We start from the raw sequence: 20,728 nt of genomic DNA, 5'->3' as shown, positions 1-20,728 counted from the left end.
AGGCCCGCGTACCGCAAAAAAAAAAAAAAAAAAAAAAAAGAGAGAGAGAGAGATCCTGAAACCAAAATTCCTGCCTGCCTCAAGCCATCTGTTGGGCTCAGTGGGTGTGTGTGGATTTATCATTCACTCGGTACATACTTTTTGAGCACCTACTATGCACCAAGCACTAGCCTGGGCACAAGGATCCAGAAATGAATGACAGTTGGTCTGTGTTTCCAAAGGTCTCTGAGTTGGCCAGGGAAGACCAGTGAACAGGCTGTTTCCATGGTGGAGGTCTGTACCCACTGGCTGACTTGGAGGGGGTGGGCAGTGGAGCTGTGAAAGCACGTGGCCCATGTGGCCAGCAGAGGGTGTGAGGGGGGAGTGGCCAGTTGGCACAGTCTTGAATGACCTTTATGCACTGCCATAACCTCCTGCTTGGGGAGGATGTAGGGCTTTAAGCTGTCGAGCCTCCGGTAAAGCCAGGAGAGCCTTTGCACCATTTTTGGCAATGCCATCTGCCAGTTACCAGAGAACACGTGTGAGTCAGTAATTTCAGGACTCTGACCTTTCTTGCTGGTGCTTTTTAAACTTTTCTTGAGCATTTACTGTATGCAAGAGATGAGTAAGAAATACACCTTTTCCCCAGAAGCTCCCGTCTCACAATCTAGAAGCAGGGGGGAAGGAGTGCATAGGTATAGGAGTTAAGACCAGTGGCTCTCACGTGAGGGCAATTTTACCCCCCAGGGACATTTGTTCAATGTCTGGAGATAGTTTTGGTTGTCACAACTGAGAGGGAGGAGGGTGCTACTGGCATCAAGTGGGTAGGGGCCAGGCATGCTGCTCGATAGCCAACAATGCACGGGACAGTCCCCACCACAAAGAGGTATCCAGCCCCAAATGTCAGTAGTGACTGACTGAGAAACCCAGGAGTAGGAGCAAGGCTTGAGCATCAGAAAGTTGGGGTGCCGCTGTGGCCATGTGCGTTTATGTATTTGTTTGTCCTTGTTTTCAATTCTTTTGGGATATGCCTAGGAGTAAAATCCCCGGGTTGTATAGTAATTCTATGTTCAACTTTTTGAGCAACCACCAAACCATTTTCCATAGCAGTTGAATTATTTTACATTCCCCCTAGTAACTTACAATTTCTCCACATCCTCACCAACACTTGATATTGTCTTTCCTCCTTTCTTTCTCCCTTCTTCCCTTCCTCCCCCCTCCCTCCCTCTTTCTTTTTCTTCCTTCCTTCCTCCCTCCCCTCCTCCCTCCCTCCCTCCCTTCCTTCCTTCTTTCATCCTAGTGGTGTGAAGTGGTATACTGTAGTTTTGATTTGCATTTCCATAATTACTAAAGATGCATGTTTTCATGAGCTCTTTGTATATCTTCTTTGGAGAAATTTCGATTCAAGTTCTTTGCTCGTTTTAAAATCAGGTTGTCTGTCTTTTGGTTGCTGAATTGTAAGAGTTCTTTATGTGTTCTGGATACTAGGCCCTTACCAGATATATGGTTTGTAAAAATCTCCCATTCTGTACATTGTTTTTTCACTTTCTTGATAATGCCCTTTGGTGCACAGAAGTTTTTAATTTTGATGAGTCTGATTTATCTATTTTTAATTTTGTTGCTCATGCTTTTGGTGTCATATCTAAGAATCAATCCATTGCCAACTCCAAGGTCATGAAGATTTACCCCTATGTTTTCTTCTAAGAGTTTTATGGTTTTAGCTCTTGTATTTAGGTCGTTGATCCATTTTGAGTTACTTTTGGTGTATGGTATGAGTTAGGAGTCCATCTTCATTTTTTTGTATGTGGAAATCAGTTGTCCCAGACCCATATGTTGAAGAGACTATTCTTTCCCCATTGAACGGTCTTAATACCTTTGTCAAAAATCAATTGATATAGATGTATGGGTTTACTTTTGGACTCTCAATTCTATTCCATTTGTCTATATGTCTGTCTTTATTCTAATACCACACTGACTATAGTTTTGTAGTAAATTTTGAAATTGGAAAGTGTGAGTCCTCTAATTTGTTTTGCTTTTTTAACATTGCTTTGGCTTTTTGGGGCCCCTTGCAGTTCCATGTGAATCTGTAGATTGCTTTTGGTAGCGTGGCCATCTTAACAATAGTAAGTCTTCCAATCCATGAGGATGGGCTGTCTTGCCATTTATTTAGGTCTTCTTTAATTTCTTTCAGCAATGTTTCATAGGTTTCAGTCTATAGGTCTTTTACCTTCTTGATTAAATTTATCCCTAGATATTTTATTCTTCTGGATGTGACTGTAAATGGAGTTACTGTCTTAATTTCCTTTTCAGATTGTTCATTGTTGGTGTATAGAAACACAACTGATTTTTGCATATTGATCTTGTAGCCACCAAGTGCTTAATTTATTACCCCTATTAGTGTTTTTTGGTGGTCCTTTAGGATTTTCTCTATATAGGATCATGTCACCTGTGAATAGAAATGATTTTATGTCTTCAATTTGGATGCGTTTTCTTTCTTTTCCTTGTTTAATTGCTCTGGCTAGGACTTTCAGTATGATGTTGAATAGCAGTGGTGAAACTGGGCATCCTTGTCTTGTTCCAGATCTTAGGGGAAAGCTTCCCATCTTTCAACATTGAGTATGTATTTTCTGTGGGTTTTTTTCATTAATGTGCCTTATTCTGTTGAAGTTCTTTCCTATTCCTACTTTTCTGAATGTTGTTATTAATGGGTGTTGGATGTGGTTTTTTTTGGCTGTGCCATGCGGCTTGTGGGATCTTAGTTCCCCAACCAGGGATTGAACCGGGCCCTTGGCTGTGAAACCGCAGAGTCCTAGCCACTGGTCCACCAGGGAATTCCCAAGGGTGTTGGATTTTTGTCAAATGCTTTTTCTGTGTTCATTGAGACGATCATGTGTTTTTTCCCTTTGTTCTATTAATGTGGTTTGTTCATTGATATTGAGCAACCCCTTGACTGACTTTTTTTTAAAAGGAAACTTGATGATCTTAAAAGAAAAAAATCTCCTAACCCTGTGTATTACCTAGAAAATACCCCTGACAGCATTTTAGCAAATTCTGTTGCCCAAACTGTGCAAGAAGTACTTGGATCATGTAGTTATGGGAAATCTTGAGAACTTTTCCACTTCCCTTAAGAGTGTTGTGTTGAAATTTAGAAAGAAAACGCAGGACTTCCCTGGTGGCACCGTGGTTAAGACTCTGTGTTCCCGGGCTTCCCTGGTGGCGCAGTGGTTGCGCGTCCGCCTGCTGATGCAGGGGAACCGGGTTCGCCTCCCGGTCTGGGAGGATCCCACATGCCGCGGAGCGGCTGGGCCCGTGAGCCATGGCCGCTGGGCCTGCGCGTCCGGAGCCTGTGCTCCGCAACGGGAGAGGCCACAGCAGAGGGTGGCCCGCATACCACACACACAAAAAAAAGACTCTGTGTTCCCAATACAGGGGGCCTGGGTTCGATCCCTGGTCAGGGAACTAGATCCCACATGCATGCCTCAACTAAGAGTTCGCATGCTGGAACTAAGAGTTTGCATGCCACAACTAAGGAGCCCACCTGCCGTAACTAAGACCCAGTTCAACTAAATAAATAGATAAGTAAATAAATAAAAAGAAAATGCCTTTTAGATACTAAAGTGATAAGCTTGAGTTTTGTGGTCCTCCTTTTTTTTAAAATTTAATTTATTTAATTTATTTATTTTTGGCTGCGTTGGGTCTTCCTTGCTGCGCGCGGGCTTTCTCTAGTTGCGGCGAGCAGGGGCTACTCTTCGTTGCGGTGCGCAGGCTTCTCATTGTGGTGGCTTCTCTTGTTGCGGAGCACGGGTTCTAGAGCGCGCGGGCTTCAGTAGTTGTGGCACGTGGGCTCAGTAGTTGTGGCTCGCGGGTTCTAGAGCGCAGGCTTAGTAGTTGTGGTGCACGAGCTTAGTTGCTCCGCGGCATGTGGGATCTTCCCGGACCAGGGCTCGAACCCGTGTCCCCTGCATTGGCAGGCGGATTCTTAACCACTGCGCCACCAGGGAAGCCCTGGTCCCGCTTTTTTAATGCTTCTACTGGATAATTATGGCAAAATTGGGTCAGAAATCTCAATACGTTCAGGTTGCGTTTTCGTTTGTTTGCTTTTTAAACTATTTCCTGCAAATAATAATTATCTATTCATTAATAGGGTAGAGCTAGTGTGGTGGTCAGAGGCCTGGCTTAGAAATCGGAATATCTGAATTTATGTATTCAACAAAATGAATTTTTGTCCATTGTTAAGCTCTCACTCTGTACCAGGCGCTGTTCTAGACCCCGGAACAGAACAGACCCTCCTTGGTCTTGCTGAACTTTCATTCTAGCTATGAGCATACCTGCATCAGGTGTACGAGCGCTACAAAGAAAATACGACAAGATGCCCATTCCTCTTTCCAAGACCATGATGATGATTGTGATAATAATACAGTGATGCTGATGATCCTGGTAGTGATGAAGATGATGATCATAGAAGCCAACAATCCTTTTCATCTACAAATTGGAATATAATGAAGTCTTTTTTTAAGATGAGCTTTGTTGAGATATAACTCATATACTGTTTGACTCACGTAAAGCGCAAAATTCCATGGTTTTTAGTCTATTCAAAGAGTTGTACAACCATCACCACAATCAGTTTTGGAACATTTTCATCACTCCAGACAGAAACCTTGTACGCTTTAGCTTTCACCCCCATCCCATTAGCGCCAGGCAACCACTGATCTTTCCATCTCTATCAATTTGCCGAATCTGGGCATATTATCTAAATACATGGAATCATACAATATGTGGTCTTTGGGGACTGGCTTCTTTCACTTAGCTTGGTGTTTTCAAATTCATCCATGTTGTAGCATGTACCAGTGGTTCATTCCTTTTTGTGGATGAACAATATTCCGCTGTATGGATAGACCCCATCTTGTCTATCCATTCATCAGTTATTGGGCATTTAGATTGTTTCCGCTCTGGGGATATTATGATTAATGATGCTGTAACAGAGTCTTTTAATGTACCTGATCTCATTTAGTTCTCTCTCACATGCATGTTTATGATTTATGGTGAGTGTTTGTTAGTTTATTTAAATTAGAGGTGGGAAACTAAGATCCAGAGAGGTTAAGAAACATGTCCCAGGGACTTCCCTGGCAGTCCAGTGGTTAAGACTTTGCCTTCCAATGAAGGGGGTGTGCAGGTTTGATCCCTGGTCGGGGAGCTGAGGTCCCACATGCCTCGTGGCCATAAAACCAAAACATGCAACAGAAGCAATATAGTAACAAATTCAATAAAGACTTTGAAAATGGTCCACATCAAAAAAAAAAAAGAAAGAAAGAAACATGCCCCAGACCACAGAGCATGTAAGCCGGGAGGAGCACCCCTTCTCTGCTCCCTGTCTAGTGCTTTTCCCCTCCAGCTCTCTCAGCCGAATACACAGAACCTTAACTGGCTCTCACCGCCACCTCCTTTAAGAGCTCGATAACACGATTACATAAATCCTAAAAGGTCTGTCTTGTTCCCTTACAGATTTTCTGAATGATCCTGCTTCTTTTTCTATCTTACCTGATTTTCTCCTTCCTGACCTTTTGCTGGTTGAAAAGCTGGGGGAAAATGACGGACTCCAAGCAAGTCACCAAGAGTAAGTTGAAGGTGAGCTTCATCACAAGTCAGGAGCCTCTTCCAGCCTCAGACAGCTCCAGGGAGCCGCTGCAGGAAAATTGCAGCAGCAGCTCTCTGCCAGAGACCCCTGAGCAGGCTGAGCCAGCCTCCCACAAAGGTCCCAAAGACGCCTGCCAGCAAAGAAACTCCCAGCCACCCCTGCTGCAGAATCCCCAAGGAAACCCCCTTTCCTCCGATGACGCCTTCCCAGCACACCAAGCCAACGGGACAGGGACCGAAGGCCTGGAGACCCCAAATACCAGTGGCCTGTCCGTGCTAGCCAGACCCCAGGGCCAGCAAGCCAGAACCCTCTCCAAAGAAGACAGGAAGCAGGCGCACATCAAGAGGCAACTGATGACCAACTTCATCCTGGGCTCTTTTGATGACAACTCTTCCGATGACGACTCTGGCACTGCCTTGTTCAGAGAATCTTCCCGGAAGGGCAGCCGAGCCAGCCTGGGGACCCTGTCCCTGGAGGCTGCTCAGACCGCAGGCGAGGCTGAGACCCCCGTCCCCACCATAAGGTAACATACCCTCTGTCCTCGTAACCAGGAGGCGCAGGGTTAGGGTGGGATCCACACCCTTCCCTGCTCAGCCAAGCTACCCGCTGATGCCAATGCTTTGAGGGTAGCTATGTGACAAGTAGAAGACATGAGCCTCCCTGCTTCCTTCCTTCCCTCCTATCAAAATCATTTATTGAGCATCTACTGCGTGTACAGGGCCCCAGGCCAGGAAACTGGCTTTCTACAAGATCACGGTCTGGTTGGGGAGGATGACCTTGTATGCAACAGCTAGTTATAATTTAAGCAGAATGAGGTCAGGTTGGCAAAAGCCAAAGCAATGATGGGAACCCAAAGGGAGGGACAGTTTCCCTGACTCCTGATGAGACATTCATTTACTTGTTCGTTCATTTGTTCATTCATCCGATAGGTAATTAACAACTGTAAAACATGCCTTCCCCCAGTGATGCCTTAAAAGCAGAAATTCAAGGGAATTCCCTGGCTGTCCAGTGGTTAAGACTCTGCACCACTCTCACTGCCGAGGGCCTGGGTTCAATCCCTGGTCAAGGAACTAAGATCCCACAAGCCATGCGGCACGGCCAAAAAAAAAAAAAAAAAAAAAAAAGGCAGAAATTCAAATACTATAACACATCCATCAAACTGATTGTTGGAAACAAATACCTACAGGTCCATCACAGGCGGGACTGTCCCAGGAGTGTAGTCAGTGGCTTCATTTCTGTTGTTCTTGTTATCAGACTTTGCCACCCCCCACTCCCAAATTACAAATGGAATACGGTAATTCCAGGTAGAAAACATGCAAAATATGGGAGAGCAGAGAGTACAAAAGAGCCACCAACCATGACTTCCCCAGCCGGAAAGAACCTCTGCTGTGTTCTAGTGTTTCTTCCTGCTTCCAGTCTGTTCTTCTGCCCTGGGAGTGGACTCTTGTTGGCTCTTCTTTTAAGCAGCTCTTGCACGCTCTCTGCTAAAATGAGGAAAACCTGGACTAGGGGATGGGCACCATGTTCCTGGTGAGCATGGTTACTGGAACATTTTTAACCCTGGTTACTGGAAATTGGAGATAGAGAAAAGAGAAAAATGCAAATATTCCCTATACTGATGATCTTTAGGGGAAGACTGTTTTGAGTTTCTGGAAGGGTTAAAGGAACAGTCAGACTTCAGAGTTGAGTTCCACCCTGGCTCTGTCACCCCGCACTGTGTGACCTTGGGCGTGGCACATTGCCTCTCCTGGCCCTGATCCCTCGTCTGTAAAATCTTGAAGGATTAAATCGGATAATGTTTATAAAGTATGCACAGTTTGGTATACAGTAGGTGCTCAATAAGCAGTAAATTCCTCCCCAGCTCCTTTCCCACCAGCACCCACTTCACCCAGCACTCGAATTCACCCAGAGCTTCCCCACTTCTACCTACCCCTCTTCTACCTACAGTTTATATAAATTACCCGTTTATCCTTTATAACAATGGTACAAGGCTGGTGGTGGATCCCTATTTTACAGATGAAAAAACTGAGGCTCCGAGAGGTGAAATAAATACTATTAAGCTTTAAAAAATAATGAAATAATGCCATTTGCAGCAACATGGATGGACCTAGAGATTATCATATTAGGTGAAGTAAGTCAGACAGAAAAAGACAAATATCATATGATATCACTTACATGATTTGCAGCAACATGGATGGACCTAGAGATTATCATATTAAGTGAAGTAAGTCAGACAGAAAAAGACAAATATCATATGATATCACTTACATGTGGAATCTAAAAAAATGATACAAATGAACTTATTTACAAAAGAGAAACAGACCCACAGACATAGAAAACAAACTTATGGGTACCAAAGGGGATAGCGGGGGGGATATAAATTAGGAGTTTGAGATTAACATACACACACTACTATATATAAAACAGATAAACAGCAAGGACCTACTGTATAGCACAGGGACTGATACTCAGTATATTGTAATAACCTATAGTGGAAAAGAATCTGATAAAGAATATATATATGTGTGAGTATATATATATATGTGTGTGTATATATATATATATATATAACTGAATCACTTTGCTGTACACCTGAAACTAACACAACACTGTAAATCTACTGTACTTCAAAGTACAGTAACCATTTTTAAAAATGGTTAAAAATAAAAAGAGGCAAAGTACTTTTTCCAAGATCATGCATCTAGGAAGTGGCAGAGCCAAGTTTCAAGGCCAGATCTGTTGGACAGCAGGATTCATCCTACTGTGTCACAGTGTGTTCTCCAGTAATCTCCAACATTCTCTCCCTTCCAGACCCTTCTTTCCCTCATTATGACGGTTTCAGCAGGGATTAGGGAAAAACAGTTTATTAAACCAATTCACCCAAATGAAAAAGCATCAGAGATTATGTTAGACGTGGACATCCAATGAGGGGTTGCTAAGTGGCATCTAAGGAGGAGGAATGGTGAGATACATTTACCACACTGGCTCCAGCAGGAAACAAGATGGAGAGTCCTAGCAGGGAGATGGGAAATGTATAAATAAACAGGTAAACTGATAAGATAGTTTCCAAGTATGTTCAATGCCAGGAAGGAAACAGGCTACAGAAGAAATACCTGTGGGGATCTGTTTTAGAAAGATGTGGTCAGGTCAGGGAAGAGCTCTTGGAAGAGGCAACTTTCAAGCCAGAACAGAGCAGTCCAACAGAACTTTCTGCCACATTGGGATGTTCCAGAATGGAATGTTCTAGAACTCTGCTGTTCAGTATGGCAGCCACTCATCATATGTGACTATTGAGCACTTGAAATGTGGCTAGTGTGACTAAAGAGCTGAATTTTATTTATTTGTTTGTTTGTTTGTTTGTTTTTGGCTGCACCGCGTAGCTTGTGGGATCTTAGTTCCCTGACCAGGGATCGAACCCGCGTCCTCAGCAATGAAAGTACAGAGTCCTAACCACTGGACTGCCAGGGAATTCCCAGAACTGAATTTTAAATGTAAGTTTTAATTAATTTAAATTTAAATAGCCTCATGTGGCTGGTGGCTGTTGTCTTGGATGGCACAGACCCAGCCCTAATGGATAAAAAGGAAACAACTGTGTGAATTCTTCCTACAGGTGCTAATTAAGAACTTATCAAGCAAATAAGCTTGTCAAAATAATAAGTGTTACATTATTATTTTCTCCTGAGTCTTGGATTCCGAGAAAGTTCTGAAGATTAAATCAACTCATATTTCTAAGGTGCTTAGCAAGAGAATACAGCACTTAATAAACGGTAGATTAAAATGGTAGGGCGGGGCTTCCCTGGTGGCGCAGTGGTTGAGCGTCCTCCTGCCGATGCAGGGGATATGGGCTCGTGCCCCGGTCCGGGAGGATCCCACATGCCGCGGAGCGGCTGGGCCCGTGAGCCATGGCCGCTGAGCCTGCACGTCCGGAGCCTGTGCTCCGCAACGGGAGAGGCCACAACAGTGAGAGGCCAGCGTACCGCAAAAAAAAAAAAAAAAAAAAATGGAAGGGTAGGGGGAAGACTCCCAAGTTTCTACTCCCTGTCTTCCACTACTATTTTGAGGGGTCTTTGCTGGTTTGTTCTTAAAAAAACAGCTTTTCTGGACTGGCAAATTTGTAAAGGTAAACGATACTTAACCGAGGGCCTCCCTTTGCATATGGCTGTGGGCCAAAACAGGAAGTGAATTTTCTGCCCTTGTATCTTCATTGCATAAAACTTAGCATTGTAGGTGAATCATTTTTCCTGCCTTGTCCCAGCAAAGGACTGCCAGGGGAGGGGTAGAAGGATCTTGGTTTTTATAAACCAGAGGCACCAAAACATAGAGATGAAGGTGCATTGTGAGGTGATGGGACACAGGGAGGGCCAATGTGCTGTGTGACCTTGGGTAGGCCTCTTCCCCTCTCTGAGCCTCCAGTGCCTCATCTGCAGCATGAGGAGGCTGGACCAGACTCCTGAAAGCTCACGGAGCACACAGTTCTTTTGCCCCCAATACATGTGCTTTTCAAAGTTGAGAATTTTGAATTTTAGTACCAGGGGCAACTCAGGTGGTTCTGCTGGTGCTTCCCAAGATCCTGGTATTTCCGTTAGAACATTTCCAGCCCCAGCTGAGTCCCCGAATCAGGGGCCTCTGATGGAGGAGACCCGCACGTGTTTGTTGTTTCTAATGACCTGGCACGAGAATCCCATGTGGAAGTATCTTCAGGGAGTCAAGGCCCACCTTTACAGTATTCCCCACGTGCCCCTTGTTTCTTGATCGATCACCCTGATGTGTTGTGAAAACTTAATCACTCCTTGAGATCATGTCTTTAGTTTCTTTATTTGTTTACTTGGCTGTTACCTGTCTCCTGCATTGGACCACAAGCTCCATGAAAACAGGGCCATATTTTTGGGGTCTCCTCTTTTCCCCACTGCCTAGCCTAGTGTGGGTTCATGGTAGACTTTGAAGAAATACACACCAAATGCGTGAATGAAACAAGCAACCCAAACCTGCCAAAGACAGAATTCTGAATTTCTGGGGCAAGCAAGACACTTTGTGAATGAGTCTGGGGATGAATGAATGAATGAATGAATGGATGGATAGGTGGATGGATAGATGGGTTGGTGGATGGATGGATGGATGAACAGATGACTAGGCGTTTTGTTGTCCCTCTTTAGCAGCAGTAGAATTTCTGTTTTCATAAAATCCTTTTTGTATAAATCTTGTGATTTGTTGACTAGTTCTGAGGTTAAACTCCAATTTCAAATGTTTCTTCTGCCTTTAATACAGTTATGCAACCTCACACTTCCCTTCCATTTTCCAACTGGACAAGGGCTGGCTACGATTATAGATTGATTACAGATCCAGTGACTGTGCTATCTGCTCAGGGCTTCCCTCCTGTCTCTTTCCTTTTGGGATCATCTCAAACCAGGAGTTGGAACTTGGTCTTCCTTTGGACTTGGAAACAGTCCCCCAAGGTTGGAATTTCCATGCAACCCTTCAAAACAGAGCTGATGAGAACATTACATGATGTATATAGCAAAATAGTTGCTCACGTATTGTGAAATGAAGGTTACAGAGCAATCCCACATGTTTTACAAGTAGCAAAGTGGTTAGTACACGATGGACCTGGGCTAAGACACCAGGTTCAAAGCCACCTCTTACTATCGTGTAACCCTAATAATCCTACCCTATGGGGTGCATATGTGGATTGAGCGGGATGGGACACATTCAGGATCACGCAATTGCAGTCCTGAAATTTAAAGTTCTGAAACTTAAGTTTGTAGGTTGGCAGTGAACTCACCAGCAAAACCTGCCTTGATGCAAAGTTATTTATAGTCTTGTCCCATTTTGTGTGAATATTTATGCCTTCTGCTGGTGAAATATTAATACCATAATGTGTCACATAAGGCTTTACCTTCCTAGAAAAATTTCCAAATTCTAAAATACATTGAGCCCTGGGAATTTCTGGTAAGGGATTGTGGGCACATGTATGTCATGTGCTGAGAATATTCCCTGGTGCATAATAAGCACGAAAATACTCATCCTTAATAAGTGTGTGTGTGTGTGTGTGTGTGTGTGTGTGTGTGTGTGTGTGTGTGTGTGTGTGTGGCTGGAGAGACTGTAAGGAATGTCTCCAAATAGTTAGTAATCATTGTCTAACTATAGTAATCATTGTCTAATTATGTGGTACACTTATGAGTCATCTAAATTTTCTTCTGCATTTTCTAACTTTCTGCTGTAAATATCATTGTTATAAGAAGTTTTAAGAATGTTTAATAATAAAACAGTATAAAAATTACGGGGAGGAAAAAGCGAATCAGTCATCTCACTTCCTAGATAAGGAGCTGAAACCCAGAGAGGTGCAGGGGTCTGTCTGAGGCCTCCCAACAAGATATCATAGGCCCTGAAGCCATTCAAACCTAGACCCTCAGCAGATGCAGGTCAGAAAGTGGTCTTCAAACTCCCAGTGTTGATGCTGCCGCCTAACCTGGGCCCCAGAAAAAGTACCTCCACCCTCCTCCTAACTTGTTCTTTCTATAAATGGGAAGCGTGAGGAGATGAGGCAATTTATCAGGCAGCCTTCAACTGTGCATCCTTGCGGATGTCACCTACCATCTATCTCCATGGTTGGACTGGATGCTCTAAGTCCTTTGTGGCTCTCATAGTCTTTGCTTTTGTGTGGAGGGTTAGACAGGTCTGGGTTCAGATCTCAGACCAGTCCCATGCCCTCTCTGCTGCAATTTCCTCCTCTGTTGAAGGGGGATAACATCAGTGTCTACCTCAGAAGGGTGCAGAGATAATGAGGGCGGAAGTGCTGGGAGTGGACAGCCCAGAGGCTGCCTCGGTTGCCATCATTTGCTTTTTTTTAAATTGAAGTATACTTGATTTACAATGTTGTGTTAATTTCTGCTGTACAGCAAAGTGACTCATACATATATTTATACATTCTTTTTCATTATTGTTTATCTCCGGATATTGAATATAGTTTCCTGCACTATACAGTAGGACCTAGTTGTTTATCCATTCAATGTATAATAGTTTGCATCTAATAATCCCAAACTCCCAGTCCATCCCTCAGTTGCCATCATTTGAATGGGCATCTCCCGAAGTTCTTATATGTGGCCACGGCTATTTCCAAGCCCCACCGGGCATACACCTTTAAGGTATAGCAACCTGTGTCCATAGAGGAAGACGGACTGAAGAGGCAGGTGAAGCTCTCTGATAAAAGGATACAATGCAAAGCAGAGAAGTTGAAATATCCACACGGTGTCAATGAGTATGGGGGTTTGTCAATAGAGAATAAATGTCTAGAAAAACGTGAGTAAACTGGAGAGCCTAACTGACTTTGGGTAGGGTAGGGTGTTTTGAAATACCTTCATTTCCTGATTTTAATTGTTTTTCCTATTTTGAGGTGGTTACATGGAAGTGTGGGCCATTTAGGTCATGAGTACTTTGGGGTTTTTATTTGAAACGTAAAAAAAAAAATCAGCCTATGGCAGGTTTCTTTTTTGGAGGGACTAAAGATAAAGCCATGAAGAAGCTTCCGGAAACTCTGAAGAACTGAGAATTTTGTTCACCTGTTTTATTTATGAAAAAAAATTTTTGTTGTTGTTGAAGTATAGTTGATTAACAATATTATGTTAGTTTCAGGTGTACAGCAAAGTGATTCAGTTATACATATACATATATATACTCTTTTCCATATTTTTTCCATTATAGATTATTACAAGATATTGAATATATCTATTTTAAAATTATTGTTGAAATGTTGTTGAATGTATAGTTAGAGGACTAACCAGCTAACCAGTGCCCTCAGTCAAGGCTGCTTACACAGCTCCAGGGAAAGGTCACTGTTCACTTTGTGGCCGCCTGGATGGCGCCCCTTGGGGTGTGGCCCTAGCTGTGCCTTTAGAAGAGAATTCCTTTGCATTTATTTTATTTCTAATTTTTTGGGTTTGCTATCCACATAAGCTACATTTACTACTATTGCAATGCTTGCTAGGCAGTGTGTCGGATCCTTTTTATTTATTATAACTACTTGGAGAAGCATTCATTCATTCATTCTAACTGGAATCAGATTGCCTGGGTTCAAGTCGCCAGCTGTGGCACCTTGGGCGATAGACATCTCTGCGTCTTCTTTCCTTATCTGTATTACGGAAATAAAACAGTAAGATTGCCGCGACGATTAAATGAGACAGAGGCACCGAAGAACACTCTGTAAATACCTTATCAGAAGGAAACTTACTTAGGGTCACAGGGCAGCTGCGTCTTTCCTGTCTTGGAGGCCCTTATTTTAGCTGGGGACACAGGTGGTTCCAAGTGTGTGCTAGAAGCTCACTGGCGGGAGGGGAGGCATGGAGCAGACACGTCCCTGGAAGTATAGGTGAAAGAATAAGCAAAAACCGGAACTTGGAAGTCAAAAGTTGACTTGACTGCGGGGTCTTTTACCAGGCACCGTGGTGACATCTGACTCACATTTTAAATAACCCATATTTGCCACCACTTCCCTATTGTGTGCGTATTCCTGCACGTGAATTGCTTGCAAGTTTTTCCCAGCTGCCAGTTTGTAGGGGGGATGCCATCCTGGAATTGTTCTCCTCCAGTCCGGGGAGCTGGGGAGCCAAGAGGTTTTTTCAAGTCTCGGCCCACACTCTCCCGGCGCCCAAGGTCAGCGGTGGCTGCGCTACTGGCTGGTCCCGGGCGGGGTGGGGGGGAGGCGGGACCCGGTGTGGGAGATGGCGGGGTCCGTGTCCTGTCCCGGGACAGGAGGCGGGACCTCTAGGGAGGCGGGGTCCGCTTGGTCGGGGCGCGGCCGGGGCGGGGCCTGGGCGGGCGCGTCGGCCCCGGACACAGGAGCGCCGGACGCCTTTCGAGATGGAGGAAGTCCCGCGCCAAGTTGGTCTCCTGCAGGGTGGTGCGCCGCCCGGCCCGAGGCGCTCTAGGGCCGCGCCTCCGCCTCCCAGTCGCTGCCTGGCTGGGCCCCGGGACAGGGGTCTGCTTCACAGGGGTAGGGGGTGCATGCTGTGCATCCCAGCCGGAGCCTGGTGGGCGGCAGGAGGGTCAACATGAGTCCCGCCAAGGGCAAGGTCTGTTTCCCTGATCGCAAAGTAAAGTAAGTAAGGCTTCAACTTTAATGACCGTTAAGTTATCTTAAAAAAAAAAAATTTATTGGGGGATAATTGACTTACAGTGTTGTGTTAGTTTCGGCTGTACAGCAAGTTATCTTTTTATAAACTCGTGCAGAGTCCCTCCCATCCCCACTCCCCGCCCCCAGCCCCTAGTAAAGACAGGCTGCGCCACCCCCTCCTTCCCCGCCCCAGCCGAAGACAGGCCGGCTTCAGTTTGGCAGCTGGGGAGATGGAGCCTTCCTCACAAACTCTAGCCGGTCGTGGCGGTGCAGGTGGTTGCCAGATTTGGCAGTGATGTTGATTGGAGAAGGGCTCTCGATAGCGCACAGGTGCCTCAAGGTTGGCTGGTTGGCGGGGCCCGCGCTTTCCCCCTCCTCCTCCCCTTAGCCTTGATAAAGATGATGGTTGCCTGATGGCAGGTCGTTTTGCAGGCTGGTGACCGTGAAGCCCGGGGCGAATCCACGTACCCTTAGGCAGGCATCCCACTTACGGTTATTTTCTGAGCAGGTTAAGTGTAGGCATTTCTGTGCCTGAGCCCTTCTTAGCACCACCTGCTTCATTTCGTTTCTTTTTTTTTTTTTTTTTTTTGTCTTCATTTTATTGCATTTTTTAAGGTTACCAAAGTGATGCTGTGTTTGTTGTTGAAAATTATAGATAAGCAAAAAGGAAGAACAAACTCACCCATACGCCTCCCCTCCATTTGATCTTTATTAACAGCTGCTGTATAGTCTTTCAGCCTTTTTTTATTTTTGGTGCAGGTATGCTTTAATTTATGAACTCGAATCATACAGAACATACTATATTGTAACTTGCTTTTTCACTGGGCATTAAGTAGTCTACCGCTGGACTCGGCACACTGTGGCCCACAGCCTGTTTTTGTGTGGCCTGCGAGCAAAGAATAGTTTTTAACTTATTTATGTTTTTTGGCTGCGCTGGGTCTTTGTTGCTTCGCGCAGGTTTTTCTCTCTAGTTGCTGCGAGCGGGGCTACTCTTCATCGTGGTGCGCGGGCTTCGCATTGCTGCGGCTTCTCTTTCTTGCGGAGCACGGGCTCTAGGCGCGCAGGCTCAGTAGTTGTGGCTCGCGGGCTCCAGAACGCAGGCTCGGTAGTTGGGCACAGGGGCTTAGCTACTCCACGGCATGGGGGATCTTCCCGGACTAGGGATTGAACCCGTGTCCGCTGCATTGGCAGGTGGATTCTTAACCACTGCGCCACCAGGGAAGTCCCAGTTTTTAACTTTTAAAGGGTTGAAAAAAAATCAGGGAATTCCCTGGTGGTCCAGCGGTTAGGACACTTTCACTGTGGCGGCCTGGGTTCAATTGCTGGTCAGGGAACTAAGATCCTGCAAGCAGCGCGGCATGGCCAAAAAACAAACAAACAAACAAACAAACAGTTGAAAAAAATCAAAAGAAGTCTACTATTTAGTTAGATGTGAAAATTACATGAAGTTCAGATTTCAGTGTCTACAAATAAGGTTTTATTGAAACATAGCCATGTTATGTATCATCTATGGCTGCTTTTGTGCTTCAAGGGCAGTATTTAGTAGTGAAATAGAGACTGAATGGACTCTTAAACCTAAAGTATTTACTGTCCGGTCCTTTACAGAAAGCATTTGCCAACGCTTGTTCTGCATGGTGCATTCTAGGGGTCCATAGTGTTCCTTTAAATGGATACACTTTAAAATTTATAAACAATCTCCTACAGAGAGTGGATATTTGGGCTCTTTCTCCTTTTTTGTTATTATAACTAACAGTGAAGAACAGCCTTGTAGCTAAGTCTCTCCCTATCCTTTGTTCTTTTCCCAGGATGTATCCATCTGGTCCATAAACAGTACCTGACTATCTCCTGAGTGTAAGGCCTGAATCTGGAACCAGGAAGGGACACAAAAATGTTTGGGAAACATGACCTCTGCCTTCTAGGAACTCTTTTTTTAAATTTATTTATTTTGGCTGCGCTGGGTCTCTGTTGCAGCTCGTGGGCTCTTTTTTGTGGCTTGTGGGCTCGTTTTTGCAGCACGTGGGCCTCTCTAGTTGTGGCATGTGGGATCTTAGTTCCCCGACCAGGGATCATACCTGGGCCCCCTGCATTGGGAGCATGGAGTCTTAACCACTGGACCACAAGGGAAGTCCCTAGGAATTCTTGATCTAATGGGGGAAGCAGGTGTTTTCTTAGTAATTCAAATTCAAGGCCCACGGGAACAACAGTAATTAACTGTTACCCTTTGTGGGGTGCTTTCAGGATGCCAGACTGAACACTTTGTACGTGTGATCTCATGCCAGATTTACAACAGCACCATGGGACACTCAGTGGGTGCTGTCATCTCCATTTTACAGATGAGGAAACTGAGGCTGTCAGTGCTGGTGATAACATAACGGGGATTCCGCTCAGGCTGTTGCCCAAAGGGCTCTTCATGGGCAGCCAGGTTGTAAATGCATAATGTGCTTGAATAGACTCAAAATATAAGCCCTTCCTAATGTTGGACCAGTCAGAAGACTAAAGGACTCGACTGGTAACTAGTTACTCTGGCTGGTGAGCGTGCCAGGGAAGTGAAGACTCTTAGAGCCAGAAGGGCCTCAGTGGTTGTTTAGTTTCTCGGATGCAGGGTTCAGAGAGGGCAAGAGACCCAGATGTGTGGCCAGCCCACCAGGAGGGAGGCTGACCCTCCAGTTTTTTTGTCTTTCCGCAGAGGAGACTAACAGAGCCTTCAGGGGCACCCTCTCTGGAGTGCTCAGAGCGTGTCTGAGCAAAGGGCCCGCAGAAGGATGGGGGTCCCAGATTTGAATCACAGTCTTTCTTGTGCACTAAGTTTTTTGTGGAGCATGCTAGTCACATTCCTTCCACATTTGGAGCCCTAATCTAACCCATCTGGCCAAAACCCTCAAGTCTTACAGGAACGAAAGCAGGCCACGTGGTCTACAAAGGATACATTTTTTTCTGATCTACAGAACTATTAACACAAAAAGTTTAACCTATAACTCTTGAATCACATTTAATTGTACGCCTTAATCCAAAAGAATAGCTTTCACAAACCACTTTATTTTTTATTTTTATTTTTTAAAATTTATTTTTATTTATTTATTTTTGGCTGCATTGGGTCTTTGTTGTCACACGCGGGCTTTCTCTAGTTGCAGTGAGCGGGGGCCACTCTTCGTTGTGGTGCGTGGGCTTCTCATTGCGGTGGCTTCTCTTCTGTTGCAGAGCACGGTCTCTAGGTGCATGGGCTTCAGTAGTTGTGGTGCGTGGGCTCAGTAGTTGTGGCTCGCAGGCTTAGTTGCTCTGCGGCATGTGGGGTCTTCCCGGGCCGGGCTTGAACCCATGTCCCCTGCGTGGGTAGGTGGATTCTTAACTGCTGCGCTACCAGGGAAGCCCCGACACAAACCGTTGTAATCCAAAAGAATGAACTTGCACGAAATTGGAATTGTCCTGGCAAGTTCAGACCATGTGATCACTGTATATATAACAACATGAAGATGCTTTATTGGGTCACTGCATGGTTCCTCTCTTAGCTTAAAGTTGCTAAAAAGATGGAGATAGACAGCCGCACTCTGCCGCTGAGCTCTGTAGCCTTGAAAAGTGCCATCAACCCTTTGAACCCCGGTTTCCTCATCTGTCAATGGGGCTGATCCTAATTGGCCTTTCCAGGGTTCTTATGCCCAGCACTCAGGGCCGTGGGTGCTGTCCTGAGTCAGCACAAACATTTGCACAACTGCTAACAGTGATGACAGAATTCTGTTGCAAAAGAGGCCTATGCAGTCAAGAGGCATGTGGGATCCTGTCCTGAAGGCCTGGACCATCTACTAAGGAGCCAGGAATAATAGGAAGGCAAGGTCCCAAATGCCGGCCAGCATTCCTTGGTGTGCAAACAGGGCCAGAGTTCAGAGAACAGAGAAGTGAATGTGGGTCGGAGTGGTTGGAGGACATCTCAAGAAGAGACTTGAGTCTCTGTTGGGATGAAATAAAGTTGAGGACCGGAAGGCAGAAGAGTCTGGTCTTCAGTGAGCCCCACGATATCCCGTTATGATGTCACTGCCGAGGGAATCCTGCTCAGGACCAAGGCCCGCTGCCCATGTTGAAATGTTGGTTGTTGATCTGTGGGTAGTCTCACTCCTATGTTGTGCACATTAGAATTTCCTGAGGGGCTTTTGAAAAACCAAAGTCTGCAAACTTTTCATAAAGGACCAAATAATAAATATTTTCGTCATTGTGACAGTATGGTCTCTGTCACAGCTACTCAGCCCTGCCTTTTACTGCTCCAGCTCCCACAGACAATATGTAATTGAATGGGCCTGAGTGTATTCCAGTCATGATTTACAGATACTGAATTTTGAATTTCATGTAATTTGCACGTGTCACAAGGTATGATTCTTTTTCAACCATTCAAAAATGTAAAAACCTTTATTAGTTTGTGGGAGGTACAGAAGCAGGTGGCAGACTGGATTTGGCCCTTGAACCCTAGTTTGCTGACCCCTGGCCCAGCCAAAGTGGCCATCTCTGGAGGCACTGAGCGGGCAGTTGGCCTGAGAAATTTCCAAGCGTCCACTTACCTGGGGGTCCAAAGATGAGTTCAAAACTATCGACCTTTCCTGGGCTATGCAATGTCCTTTCTTGCTTACTTGCTGGGTGATAATAGTAAGGCCTTTACTTCCATCAGGGCATCAGCTCAGAGCAGTGACCATCCCTGTTTTACGAAAGAAATGGTAGGGTAAGGGATTTAAGAGCTGGTTAATGCCAGGGCCCTAGCCTGATGGCCTCACACTGGGGCTTTTATACTGGCTCCCGTGCAGAGAGGCACCTCAGCTGAAGCTCTTTCCTGCAGGCCAGGCCCAGTGGTGAACCCTGGACACATGCTCTAGGTGGCAGATCCTATTAATATTATAAATATTCACATCCTGTCAGGGAGGCAAGGCACAGAATATTGAAGCAACTTTCCTAAGATTACACAGGTCGTAAGTAGTAGATTTTGGATTCAAAGCCTGGGAGGATGTTCTGGTCTACTGGGCTTTCTCACTTGTGGCACTGTTCACATTTGGGTCCCTGTAATTCTTTGTTGAGGGCTGTCCTGGGCTTTGCAGGATATCGAGTGGCATCCGGGCTTTTCACCCACTAGAGGCCAGGAGTACACTCCACGCTGTGATGACCAAAAATGTCTGCAGACAGTGCTGTGCGTCCCCAAGGGAGCAAAGTTGCACCCAGTTGAGAACCCCGGATTACCATATTGTCTCTCAAATGTAAGTGCTTGTTTTTGAAAGTCCAGACCATAGAGTTACTTCCATTTATCTCAGATAGCTTTGTGCCTTGAAATTAGATCCCGGGGGTCAGATAGAATTGGATTGGAAGTCCAGCCCTGCCACTTGCCAGCTGTGTGACTTGAGGTCAGTGGGCCTCTCTGAGCCTCGGTTTCTTCATCGTGAGCAGGAGATGATGGTCTCCCCTGCATAAGGCTGTGGGGATTCAGGGAGGAGCCCCCTGTGCCCAATCTATGGTGACATTTGAGGATGTTTATTCCTTCCTTCCCAGTGCAGTCCTGCCTGGTCTCGTGCCTGGGCAGCTGGTGGTGTTTGGCTGACAGCTCTGTTGTGTAGTTGACCGCACCTGAAGCCATTTCCAAAGTCACCGTGGAATATTTCAGCCTCCACACTTGCCTTGGAACGAATGCCAGCCAAAGGTCAGTCCCCTAGAGCCAATGTTGATTGGCCTCCAACTTCGTCAAAAACAGATAAAAATAGCCACTAACCTCAGGCTGGCCCCACTGAAGCAAAGCCACACCAGCAGCATTGTGTGTTCACCCGTGTACTTTGCTGGGATGGGTTTGGGACCCTTCCGGTGGAGGGGCTGTGTCACCAGTTTTGAAGTCAAAATGGTGCTGTGAATGGTTTTTCCCAGACCACAGAATGGTGTTTGTCTAATGGTTGAGTTTTTCTTTGTTGCTGTTTAGGTCAAATTTCTGAGTTTTTTTTTTTTTTTTTTTTTTTTTAGCGGTACGCGGGCCTCTCACTGTTGTGGCCCCT

General features: G+C 45.4%; 1 protein-coding gene across 10 annotated transcripts in view; it reads left to right on the top strand.

Annotated features, from left to right (window-relative positions):
* LOC114485149 (acetyl-CoA carboxylase 2-like) overlaps positions 1-20,728 on the top strand; it is a 46,448-nt gene that overhangs the window by 2,134 nt on the left and 23,586 nt on the right. For 3 of the 10 annotated variants that reach the window (XM_028485973.2, XM_028485974.2, XM_028485975.2), the window contains exon 2: positions 5,482-6,137. In XM_028485973.2, the coding sequence (XP_028341774.1) occupies positions 5,491-6,137 (647 nt within the window). In that variant the 5' untranslated portion in view covers positions 5,482-5,490. Of the gene's footprint in view, positions 1-4,001; positions 6,138-8,994; positions 9,106-14,450; positions 14,706-16,674; positions 19,949-20,237; positions 20,386-20,728 lie in introns of those variants that run through there. The other 7 variants (XM_055083204.1, XM_028485977.2, XM_028485978.2 and 4 more) reach the window with 7 other exon arrangements.

This window comes from Physeter macrocephalus, unplaced genomic scaffold (genome assembly GCF_002837175.3).
Source record: "Physeter macrocephalus isolate SW-GA unplaced genomic scaffold, ASM283717v5 random_619, whole genome shotgun sequence".
Taxonomy (NCBI): Eukaryota; Metazoa; Chordata; class Mammalia; order Artiodactyla; family Physeteridae; genus Physeter; species Physeter macrocephalus.
The sequence above is the reverse complement of the archived record's forward strand: the minus strand, read 5'-3'. Positions and strand labels throughout refer to the sequence as shown.